The sequence below is a fragment of the Martes martes genome (genome assembly GCF_963455335.1).
Source record: "Martes martes genome assembly, chromosome: 9".
In the NCBI taxonomy this organism is placed as follows: Eukaryota; Metazoa; Chordata; class Mammalia; order Carnivora; family Mustelidae; genus Martes; species Martes martes.
The window spans coordinates 28,048,584-28,061,508 of NC_137896.1; the positions used below are offsets into that span (position 1 = coordinate 28,048,584).

Here is a 12,925-nt window from a genome sequence, read left to right on the forward strand (position 1 = left end):
GTTGTGCCTAGTTGGTAGCCACAGATAGCTAACTGCCAGGACATGTCCTGCCTGGGGGGAAACAGGGAGCTGATCCCATTAAGGAGCCTTAATCCCCTACAGACCAGCTTTTGACCTCCTGGGGCTCAGGGCTCTGGAACTAGACAGTCAGCCTCATTAATATGGAGACATTGGAATAAAACCAGCTTCAGGATTAACCTGAGGTTAGAATGTGACTTTGGCTTTGATCTGCCTGCAGTCGCTCTTTGGAGGTGGGATAGGGATTGTGTACCATACAGCGAGGGCTGTAGCAATAGCTGCCAAACACACAGCTCCACGCCGCCTCCCCGCCCCTGGGGCCACCCTGAAATGGACTTCATTCCTCATTCATTTGTGGTGCTCTATCCAGGAGCTGATGAAAAACTGGCTTTCTGGGGTCTACGAAGGAGGGGGCCTGATTTGCAGCATTTGCTGATTTCCACCATCTATATACTCTCGCCGTGGCCAGTTTCAAGCTACCAACAGATTAACAGCTGGGTTCGCCAAGTTCCTGAATATTTAACATCGGGTTCTCAGGAGCCGGTTCTCACCGGCCCCAGCACACCCCCCAGAATACCTAATAGACAAACTGATCCATGTTGTTCTCATCCAACCTTCCTGGGTTATGCAGTCCCTCATTCAACATTCATGCAGTCCACAAATGTCTCCTGAATGCTGTATTCATTCTCCTTTTCTTTACTGAAGTATAATTGACATATAATATTATATTCATTTCAGGTGTGCAACAGCATGATTCTACATATGCATACACCACGCAATGCTCACCACTATAAGCCTAGCTACCATCTGTCACCATACAACGTTATTAGTATTATTGGTTATCTTCCCTAGGCTATACTTTGCCTCCCCATGACTTAGTTATTTTATAACTGGAATTTTTTTAAATTTAATTTTATTTTTTCAGTGTTCCAAGATTCATTGTTTATGCACCACACCCAGTGCTCCATGCAATATGTGCCCTCCTTAATACCCACCACCAGGCTCAACCAACCCCCACCCTCCTCCCCTCCAAAACCCTGTTTGTTTCTCAGAGTCCGCAGTCTCTCATGCTTTGTCTCCCTCTCTGATTTCCCCCAACTCACTTTTCCTTTCCATTTCCTAATGTCCTTCACATTATTCCCTATGCTCTACAAGTAAGTGAAACCATATGATAATTGACTTTCTCTGCTTGACTTATTTCACTCAGCATAATCTCCTCCAGTCCTGTCCATTATAACTGGAATTTTTTACCGTTTCATCACCTTCACCTGTTTTGCCATGTCTGTTTCTATTGCTGCTACAACACACTGCCACAGTGTAACTGTTTGAGCTCCTACTCCCCTATCTACTGGCTCACAACGCTGCTGGCCACAAGTCCAGCAGGACACGGCTGCATTCTCTCTCTGCACAGGGTCTCACCTGGCTAAAATCAAGGTATTAGCGGGGCTGAGGTTCCCATGTGGAGCTAGAGGTCTTCTTCCAAGTTTGCTGGGTTTTGGCAGAAATCGCTTCCTTCTCTTGCTTACCATGTGGCTTCCTCTCCAGGGGCCCCAGCAACAAAGGGTGGAAAATTCTCTTGCTTCTAATTTCTCTGACTTTTCCTTTTGCTACGTCTCTCTCTCTGACTCTCTGCCTTCTTCTTCTATGTTTAGGGGCTCATGTGATTCTTCTAGGCCTTTCCCAAGAATCCAGGATAATCTATTTTAAATTCCAGAATTTTAATTTTATCTGCCAAGTCCCTTTTGCCATTCATAGGTGTGCCACCAGGGGGGCTACCCTCGTGGGGGCCCAAATTCTGCCTATGGGTGCCTACCACGTACTAAGCACTCTTCTTAGCATTTGGGAAACTTCGATGAATGAAACAGACAAAGAGTCCTGCCTTCACAGAGCTTATATTCTAACTAGGAGTATAAAAACCCTTCAGATTTCTTTTGGTTTGGTATTAATTGCAGTTCTTCCTCTACCCCCTACCTTTTTTTTTTTTTCCCTAACCAGGGAGGCCCAAGAGTTTGTGGAGAAGTATGAAGGAGCCTTGGGGAAGGGGAAAGGCAAGCGACTCTATGCCTGTAGGATGCTGGTCGCTAAGGTGGGTAGTACAGAGACAGCCAAACCCTCGGAAGCGTTTGCCCAGCCTCTGAACCTGGGTGACCATCACAGGCACTTGCCCAGCCTCTCCATTTCTGTCTAGCTCCCCCAGAATCCCCCCTGGGAGATCCAGCTGACCAGCCGATTTGTTTAGGAATGGAGACCATTTGTTGTCAGTTTCTCTACATTTATCTGTAAGGGCTTCAGTGTATCTGAGATTCATTTCCTCTCCAGTGAAGAGCTATAAACTCACAAAACTGATGAGGTGAAAGCACTGAGATCTTATTTCCTAAGCCCCAAATCCGGACACACAGTTTGATGCCCACAGCCCCAAGGGACTGTCAGATGGTGGCCAAGTGATCAGCTAACTGGCAGGCTGTCCCTAGGGGCCTCCCTTGGCAATGTTCATTACCTGTCTTGGCCCTCAGCCTTGCAAGTCTATATTCTGTACTGATATTATCAGCACCCGACAGGGGATCCATCCCTTGGGGTGGGGGGGATCACATTAATAAAGCTTCTGAGACTGATAGGTAAAACCAGGTGCTGGATTATTAATTTACGAGAAGAAATAACCATGAGAGAACTTGGAATATGAAGAATTCACATCAGCAGCGCCTTTTTTTTTTTTTTTTTGGATAGTAGAGTTACTTTATGTTGGTAGCTAACTATAATCCCAATTCCAATCTATTCACTTACAACCACAAATCATTACCATAGAAATCAAAATACAGCCCAGGTGATGGGCAGTTTTCCTTATAGACAGACTTAAATAGAAAGCCAAATAAACCACTAAAGATGAATTTTGAGCGTGGAATCAGGGCTAGGGAAGGTAAATAAAGCAGTGGGACAAGAATGCCCGATGCTAGTCTCCATACCCCTTCCTGTTGTAGGGATTGCTTTGTCATTGTTATCAACCAGGCTTTTGCTTACACACTCCTCTTCTCTATTGCACCTGTGACCACCGTCCTTTTCGACAGGTGCTTCCTTCCTTGTATAGCAATCATCCCATCAGGATACATTCAAAGCCTACAGGTCTGGAAACGCATCTGATCCCTTCAGATAAATGTTCCTTTTGAGCCTTTAGTGACTTTACATGGGAAACCCCACTTCCTTTACAAACAGTCCTTAGGAGGCCTTTGTTATAATAGAAACTGATCCTAGGGTCTTCTCCCCACTACCTCTTTGTCTGCTGTTTTCTATGAGTTGTTGTTTTTTTAATTCCAAATAGATGTATTTCCAGGGAGGACGGTGTTGGAAGAGCAACCCCCCTTGAGAGTTGACAAATTTTCACCCAGTCAGCAGACAGACAGCTACTCAGGTTTCTAGCTGGTACCAACTCTGAATGTTGGTGCTGAGAACAGACCTTGGAAAGAAGCAAAACACCTTTCTAACTCCTTTCAGAAAAACAGAAACAAGAACCAAAAAAACAGGCTGTTGTTCTCACCAAGAGAAGAATGGAAGCCACGGGTTGAGGTCCTACCAATTCCAGCGCCATGAAGGTTGAGCAAAGTTCTTATCAGATTTATGCACTTGGCTGTCTGCCAAATGTGGACATAAGCCTTGTGAGATTTTTTTCCCCTTTGAATGTTTAAGAATTTAAAAAAAAAAAAAAGTTGTGCCAGAGGTTGCTAACCCAATTTGATCCCCCATATCAGAAGTATATACAGAATTCCTAAGTTCACATATACACTGTCCAAACATGAAATTTTTTTTAAGATTTTATTTATTTATTTGACAGAGAGAGAAATCACAAGTAGGCACAGAGGCAGGCAGAGAGAGGAGGAGGCAGGCTCCCAGCTGAGCAAAGAGCCCGATGCGGGGCTCGATCCCAGGACCCTGAGATCATGACCTGAGCCGAAGGCAGAGGCCCAACCCACTGAGCCACCCAGGCACCCCCAAATATGAAATTTTATCAGCAAACACAAGGCACTGTGCTGCGCTGGCTTCTCTCATGCCCCACTCTTGACTTTGGTGTTGACATGTCAGCATCAACATGTCCCTGCAGTGTGTTCCTCCAGGCCCCAAGGCAGGATGTTAATGAACTGAGTGTATTACCTATTTAATTTCAGAAGTGGGTCAAGTTTAAGAGAGACTTCCATAACTTCAAGACTCAATGTATACCCTGGGAAATGAAGATCAAGGACATTGAAAGTGAGTATTTTGGTGTAACTGTGTTGAGCTGGTTTCCTAAAGAGTTTTCCAAAGGCTTGGATTGTTTTCTTGACCAGCTGATCAGGTTATTCCACAGGACCTGTGGTATTAGAAAACAGGATAGCCTTTGAGCGAGTCAGACCCAGATTTAAATCCTGTTTCTTCATTTTCTGATTGCAGGAGCACAGGTAAATTGGTTAGCCCCTCAGAGCCCCCAGCTTATTTATCTGGAACATCCGTTCCACAGACCGACATGAAAACGGAATCCATCACACACATATAGAGCTCGGTCATGCTATCTTCCTCCTTCCACAACATTTAAACCCTGCTGCCTTTCCTTATGCCAGGTCACTTTGGTTCTTCTGTGGCATCATATTTCATCTTTCTCCGATGGATGTATGGAGTTAACCTCGTCCTTTTTGGCTTAATATTTGGTCTAGTTATCATCCCAGAGGTAAGACAAGAGCTTCCTAGATCTCTAGAGAGTGTGGAGGCTTATCATGACCACCATCCTCATTTATATTAATCAAATACTCTCCGTTTTACAAAAAATCAGTCATTCATTTTAAGTTCTCTACTCCCATCCATTGCCCAGATAGCTTAGGACAAAAACAGAACCAAAATACTTGTGTTCCTTTTTTTTTTTTTTTCAGAGTGTTCAGCTTTATTGAGGGCATGGGATGTCTGTGGATAAGGTCTGGAATCAGCCTGGAAGGGCAGTGACCTGATGGGCAGCCAGGGATGGCATTTCCATGATTTGGGTTTTCTCGAAAGTGTGACTCTCAACTCCACCCACCCAATGCCTTTGAGTACAAACATGGTGTCATAAGAGGGATGATTGTAGTAGGGCTTGCCTTCATGCTCAGCAAGGCCCCCTGACATCAGCGTCTTTCCACATTTCTCACACGTTGTCCCTCAAGGCTGATGCCAGTCCTTCCCCCAGAGAGCTCACCTGCTCAGCTATGTGGCCCCATGGCCCACCCAGGGTCTCAGCTTGTCCCTGTGACCCATGGGTGGGGAGGGGCACCTCCAGTCTCCTAGGCCAATCCAACCAAACAAATGAGGGGGGGTTCAAGGTACTTGTGTTTCTAAATTAAGACGTGGACCCTACATTTTTCTGTCTTTTGTTTTACTTTAAGATTAGTGGAGAATTAACATCTTAGTAAGTTTTTTTCTTTACCCTGAAATAAAAGAGAGAGAGAATGCGTTGTATCATAATTTACTTAAAAAAACAAACAAACCTGTATTTAAATTGTATTCCTCACTATTCTCCCAGATATAATCTTATATGGATGTATGTGCATCCCTACCTATAGATGAGTAACTGAGAGACAGGAAAGGAATAAGCAACTTGTGTGAAGTCACACAGTAAGTTTGTAGTAAATGAGATCCCAGGTCTCCAGAGTGTTGGCCTGGGATCTTTTCCAAGGGAAATCTGACAAATTAGAAGACTTCTGGGCAGAACACCGTCAAGCATTACAGGACCAAAATACAACTGAATACACAGGAGGATATGTTCTTGGAAGGGAAAACTTAATATTGTAAAATAAAGTCAATCCCTCCTAAACCAATATGTAAACTTCATACAATTCTGATTTTTTTAGAATTAAGGATGGAAATACAGGAATATATATTAGGTTAGTAATAACATAACTATGTACATATAAAGAACTAGCAATATTCTAATATCCACCAACAGGTGATTTGTTAAGTAAATTTATGGTAGATAAATGGGATTAAATATTCTGAAGTCATTTTATTCAGAGACATACCATATGCCATAGAGAATTTGTCATAAAATAATATTAAGCTAAATAACCAGACTAAAATATAGATAAAACTCAGAAACAACCGTAAGGAAATCTATGATTATCTAACAATCATTATCTTTGGGATATGGTGGTGATAGGGATTTTTTTAAAAGATGTATTTATTATCGGGGTACCTGGATGGCTCAGTGGGTTAAGCCTCTGCCTTCAGCTCAGGTCCCGATCTCAGGGTCCTGGGATAGAGCCCCTCATTGTCCTCTCTGCTCAGCAGGGGGCCTGCTTCCCCCTCTCTCTCTGCCTACTTGTGATCTCTCTCTCTGTCAAATAAATAAATAAAATCTTTAAAAAAAAAGATGTATTAATTATTTATTTATTTGAGAGTGAGCAAGCACAAGCAGGAGGGGGCAGAGGGAAAGGGAGAGAGAATCTCAAGCAGACTCCATGATGAGCGCAGAGCTGGATTTGGGGCTCCATCTCAGGACCCTGAGATCACGACCTGAGCCAAAACCAAGAGTAAGATGTTTAAGTGACTAAGCCACCCAGGCGCTCCAGTGATGGGGAATTTTTTTAAATGCTCTTCTGTACTTTTTCACATTTTCTACAATGAGTATGTGATAGTTCTATACCAGGAAAGGGATTAATATTCTCTAAAGAAGAAAGCGGGTGTGTCCTGCTCTGAGAAGGGAGATATTTAACCCAGTATATTAATGTCTCCATGTGTTTGTATTTTCTCCACTCATCATGCTGTCGTTCTGTCCCTACACAAGGTACTGATGGGCGTGCCCTATGGCAGCATTCCCAGGAAGACAGTGCCTCGGGCTGAGGAAGAAAAAGCCATGGATTTTTCTGTCCTTTGGGATTTTGAGGTAGCAACAGTAACATGCCAATGCACTTCTACTATGTGATTGTAAGACCTAAAGTTTGCATGGATAAGTGTGAAATATTGCATTTAGTCATTGGAAAACCAGTGCTTAACTCAAATGAGATCCCCACTATGCAAAATGAGCTAGCCAACCCTGTCCTCCTAAGACCCTTTCATAGGTCCTTCCTGCAGCCATACACGGCTCCTTTCTCTCCCTGCCAGACCCATGTAAGTGATCCTACAGGACAGATTTCTCTTCCCATACCCACAGGAAGACTCCAGGGCTATCGCCAGCTCAGCCATTCCCAAGCTTCACATGGCATCCTCAAATTCAACATCTATCCGGCCAAACCCACATTGCGTTTTCCCATCTCCTTTATTGGAACCACCATTCCACCCAATCATTCAAGTGTGAGACCTGAAAGTCATCCTACACTTTTCCCTCTTCCTCACTACCACCTCTCCCCCACCCCCCACACACAATCAACCAACCACTAACTCTATCTTAATTCAGTCCCCCTTTCTCTATCCCTCTTACCTCTTCTTTGGATAATGTCCCCACCATACCAGGACCATTTCAGAATCTTCTACCTCTGCTTCCTGCTTTGACTTGGCTCCTAAAATCTCCATTTGCTCTGCTGTCAGAGTGATCTTTCTGAAAGGCGAACCTGACCCTGCCACTCCCCTACCTTGGATATTCATTTATTCCCATTCCTAAATGGAATAAAATCCAGTGTTTTAAATCAGGTTTACAAAAGAACTGTTCATCACTTGGCTGCTTCCTCCCTTTCCAGCTCCATTTCTGTCTCAGACCTCATACTTTAATTTCCAATATTTATCAAATTTGGGGGAAGTCCCTGAATGCATCACATACTAGTGCCTCCCTACTTTTGCTCAGGACATGGCCTGAAATACCCCTTCCTCCTTTTGAGTCTCCTCACCTCTATGCCTTTGTGGAGCTCTGTCTGCAACTCCAAAGAGATCCTGAGGCTGGGAGTTTCAGGCAACAGGTCATCATCGCTGCTGCCATCCTTCATGCTCATAGTCAGGTTCAAGTTCAGGTCAGGTTCTACTTCTCAGGTATGTGTGGTAGTGTGTTGGAGTATTTTTCCAAGTCATTCAGAATAAGGGTGTTCCAAACAATTACTACATTTCTATACTACTAAGTATTATATACTACTACTACTGTGTACTACCACTAAGGGTTTCCTTTATTCTTTATTTCACTCAAGGACCCCTAAGGAAACATCCTAGCTGCCCAAAACAAACTAAATTTGTTCAACAATAATCCTCTGTTTTGTTGTTGCTGTTGTTGTTGTTGTTACCAATGGTAAATTTTTTTTAATGTGTTTTTAAAAAATAATCTCTACACCCAGCATGGGGCTCAAACTCACAACCCCAAGATCAAGAGTTGTGTGCCCCACCAACTGAGCCAGGCAGGTGCCCCTAAAATTGTATTTTTCAAGCTAAAATTAAAGCTTTGGAAAACTTATACCCATCACCATCACAGTGGCAGTTTCTCAATTGTTAAATGCTTTTCTGATGAGATCAATGAAGATATTAACAAATATGATTTTTTAACATTGTGTACAAAGTGCCTCAACATTTGGCAGATTTTTATAGCTCAGGGAACCATTATTTTCCACTTGACCAATGACCTTACAGAATTATGGGTGGGTAAAACATCCCACATCTTGATAGTACAAGATAGAGCAATTAAGCTTTAAAAACTTTAAATCTTGAGATAATTTTAGACTTACAGAAGAGTTCCATAAATAGTACAGAGACCCCCCCCCCCACAAAAAATAGTATAGAGTTCTCATATACCTTTCACCTGGCTTCACTTTATGATAACATCTTATCTACCCATAGAACAATTTTCAAAACTAAGAAATTAACCTTGGTACAATATTATTAACTAAAGTGTAGAACTTACTTGGATTTCACCAATTTTTTCACTAGTATTCCTTTTCTATTCCAGGACCGAATTCAAAATCTCACATTGTATTTGTCCTATCTCCTTAGTCTCCTCCAAATCTATGACAATTCTCTTTCAGTGCCCTTGACACTTTTGAGGAATATTCCTCAGTTGTTTTGGAAAATGTCCCTCAATTTGGGTTTATTTGATGTTCCCTCATGATTGTAGTGAGATCATACATTATTGGGAAGGCTGCCACAGAGGTAATGTGCCCTTCTCAGGGTGACAAATTGGGGTTACATCATGTTGATACGTGTTATGATTGGCAACACTGTGACCACTTGGGTAAAGTAGCGTCTGTCAGGATTCCCTATGGCAAAGTTAGTATTTTTCTCCTTTCAGTTACTCAGTATTTTGGGGAGTGCGATGGAGTTTAATGTAACAAGGTATGAAAAGCTTACTATGTGATTCGGGTTCCACATTACAACTAATATTTAAGTGATGACTATTTATTTATTGAGTTTAGGTATCATATCAAAGAAGAAACAACCTTAAGTATATGAAAAGATTATTAAGATTTGCCTCCCCTTTCTGAATACATACCTGTATGAGACCAGAATAATCTCGTTTAACTTCAGCAAAGACATAAAAGAAATGCTAAAATTCCAAGCTAGTATCATACCTTAAAAGTGTACTGATTATACCTAAAGCCAATTATAGCTAAAACCAAAACAAAACTAAACTTGAGGTTTAGATTAGACTGTAAGCCCTGTAAAGGTATGGTTTTCTTTGTAAGTTTCTTACTGAGAAAGTTCACAAACTCCAGCCTACTTTCAGAGTGTGACATTAAGACCCTGGAAATGTGAGGGGAAAGAATTTGGAGCTCTTCGTTCATGTGTGCACACAGGCACACACACATATTGTATTGCAATGTTAGCAACGCTGTCCTCCTTGTTCTGTATCTGTATGCATTCTGTGTAATGGAGAACAAAGAGAATGAAGGGGAGATGCAGAGACATGGATAGACACTGGAGAAATTGGGGGAATTTGAAGGAAGAATAAGGACGCCCAGAATTCCTCCTTTCACCCCTCAGATTCCCATTAAACCCTGAGAAAGAAATCCCAGGTAGAATGAAAGTGTCTGGAGACCATCTGCACTAAGCTTACAAACCCAGAACATTTGGACCTATCCCACAGGGTTACATCAAGTATTCTGCTCTCTTCTACGGCTACTACAACAACCAGAGGACTATTGGGTGGCTGAGGTACAGGTTGCCCATGGCATACTTTATGGTGGGGGTCAGCGTGTTCGGCTATAGCCTGATGATTGTCATTAGATCGTAAGTATGACTGTCTCTTTTACAGGATTTTCATTTTCTTCACACAAACAACCCACTCCCATGGCCACTCTGTGCCTCCTTACCTTCTTATGGGGATTTAGAGAGAAAACAAGGAGACATATAAGGCAGATATGGATTGTCATATGTAATATAAAAGATATAAACAGGGTAATAAGGGAAGTTTTCAGAAATGGGATAAAAACACCTTTACATGATGCTGAGAACTGCCAGTCACCTTGAAAGTCTGGGGCACAGCGTTTTACATACAGGAAGAGCATATGCAAGGGCCCTGAGGCAGCAAATACCTTAGTGAGTTCCAAAACCTGTCAAAAGGCCAGTGTGGTTTGAGAGAGAGCATGTACCTGGTAAGGTAAGGCTGAAGAAGTCTTCAAGGTCTGTTTTCACTTTCCCCAGAGCTCAGCTTCCTCAGAAAAACTCTTCTGCTCCTCTGTAACTCTAGCTTGCATGTGAGTACTGAGCTCCACATTTGTAAAGATATCAATAAAAAACATGGAGGAACATATGCGATGCAATTAACCATGGTGTCCTCTCTGGTCCCCACTCTATCTGTCTCTGTGGTCAGAAATGACTTTTTTTTTTTTTAAGATTTTATTTATTTATTTGACAGAGAGAGAGAGAGAGAGAGAGAACACAAGCAGGGGGAGTAGGAATGGAAGAAGCAATTTAGGACTTGATCCCAGAACCCTGGGATCTTGACCTGAGCCAAAGGCAGACACTTAACAACTGAGCCACCCAGGCACCCAGAAATGACATTCTAATATGTCTGTGCCTCTTAATTTATGTTCTCTGAGGAAAAATTCTCAAAATTCTCAAAAAATTGCCGCCTTCTAAGCCAGGGGACCCCAACCAGCAAAGGCTGACGTAGGGTGGGGGTCACAGTCTCCTGCACAAACCTGACTACTGGGCCCCATCCACCCTTCAACATTCCTCCTGGAAGAGCACAAGGAGCTGTGTCTGCAGGAGAGGAGTAGAGCAGGTGTTAAAAACTCCAAAAAGGGGGCGCCTGGGTGGCTCAGTGGGTTAAAGCCTCTGCTTTCGGCTCAGGTCATGATCTCAGGTTCCTGGGATCGAGCCCCGCGTCGGGCTCTCTGCTCAGCAGGGAGCCTGCTTCCTCCTCTCTCTGCCTGCCTCGCTGCCTACTTGTGATCTCTGTCTGTCAAATAAATAAATAAAATCTTTAAAAAAAAAAAAAAAAAAAAACTCCAAAAAGTCAGTTGTTAGCCCAGTATGGCTTTCTGTCACGTCCTCTTAAGGGGAAATGCTGCTGTTCACGAGGGACTGCCCAGCACAATAGTGACCATTTGGTGATGGGTGGCTGCCCAGCCAGATCTATCAGGGGAGATGGGCTTGCTTTTATTCTTAGCGCTTGTGTTTGTTGCAATGTTCCCTGTTATTATCCCAGATGAGTATAGGGACATAGAAGGTTTTCCTGATGAACCAAAAACCTAAGTCAACTAAGCCCATGAAATAGCAAATCCCAAAAGCTGACCCATAAGATAAAGAGGCACAGATTCTATCGTACACACATTGTATCTGAGAGAGGATCTGCTTGGAATTCTGATTCCCACAGCAAGGTTGAGGCTAGGTAAGATAAAATGGGTGGGTAACGAGGCAGGTCCAAGGGACTTTCAACCAAGTTTGCTTAAGAGAAGGATGTACCTGTCACTAGTTTCCATAACAATTACTTCAGGGATTGTTGGGTTTTATGTTAGAAAATAAATATCTTTCCTGCTCAAGAAGATACGTGAATTAGAAGGGGATATTCTGGTTTGAGAATTGAGTTCCCACAAAGAGTTCCCAAACAACATTGGCAGATGAGTCAAGCCACAGGAAGTCAAATGTCAGGGTAGAAAACATGGTTCAATGGTTCATTGTCCAGATGATACCATGTGTGCTTGCTGTGGACCCTGAATCTGGGGGGAAGGCACCCTGGGTATAATTAGTTCAATTTGAATCATCTTGGCTCTTTCCCCTCATTGCATGTCTACTACCTGTGCCCCAGCCCAGCTGAGGCCAAGGTTCCCCTGGGCTAACAGCAGTGGTATGCACCCTACAGGATGGCCAGCAATACCCAGGGCAGTGCGAGTGAGGGGGAGAGTGCTAACTTCACATTCAGCTTCAAGATGTTCACCAGCTGGGATTACCTGATTGGGAATTCAGAGACAGCCGACAATAAATATGCCTCCATCACCACCAGCTTCAAGGTAGGTGTCCCAGGGTTGTTCCCACTTCCTCGAGGAATTCTGGGTCCCTTTGCTCATTAGGAGACTTCACCAAGTTGGGGCATGATAGATAAGATCCCCAAGTAAGTTGTAGAAGGGGCTTTACCAAAGGTGTGAGCCGAGGTCTCAAGTCTTCAAGAAAGAATGCCTGTGACTGGTACCCACATCTGTTTCCTAATATGGCAGAGAATCATGGTTGCTGGGACCTAGTCCTGACTGCTTCCTTGTGGAACTCTTTTCTGCCAGAGAAACTGGAAGGACTCATTTGGGGCTGCACTTCTCAACCTTTGATGCATGTTTGAATCACCTAAGCAGCTTTAAAAATCTTTTGGGCCCAAACCCCCAGAGATTCTAGTATAATTGGTCAGGGGCTGGGGGGGTTCCTGGCATTAAATTCTTTAAAGGCTCCCTGAGTGATTAGAAACCCCAGAAAGGGTCCTACTTAATTATCTCATAAATTTGTTCACAAAAGACATGTGAAGTGGCCTATACATCTCTATTTTATAGAATAAAAGCAAACCTAGGGGTAAACAAATGAA

At 43.1% G+C, this 12,925-nt stretch overlaps 1 protein-coding gene across 1 annotated transcript in view; it reads left to right on the top strand.

The window, feature by feature from the left end:
* The window catches only part of TMC2 (transmembrane channel like 2), a gene marked incomplete at both ends in the record, with an annotated part of 62,207 nt that overhangs the window by 22,294 nt on the left and 26,988 nt on the right, over positions 1–12,925 (top strand). The window contains 6 exons of the mRNA XM_080813612.1: positions 2,014–2,104; positions 4,173–4,254; positions 4,602–4,708; positions 6,791–6,889; positions 10,001–10,143; positions 12,221–12,368. Coding sequence (XP_080669738.1) covers positions 2,014–2,104; positions 4,173–4,254; positions 4,602–4,708; positions 6,791–6,889; positions 10,001–10,143; positions 12,221–12,368 — 670 coding nt within the window. The remainder of the gene's footprint in view (positions 1–2,013; positions 2,105–4,172; positions 4,255–4,601; positions 4,709–6,790; positions 6,890–10,000; positions 10,144–12,220; positions 12,369–12,925) is intronic.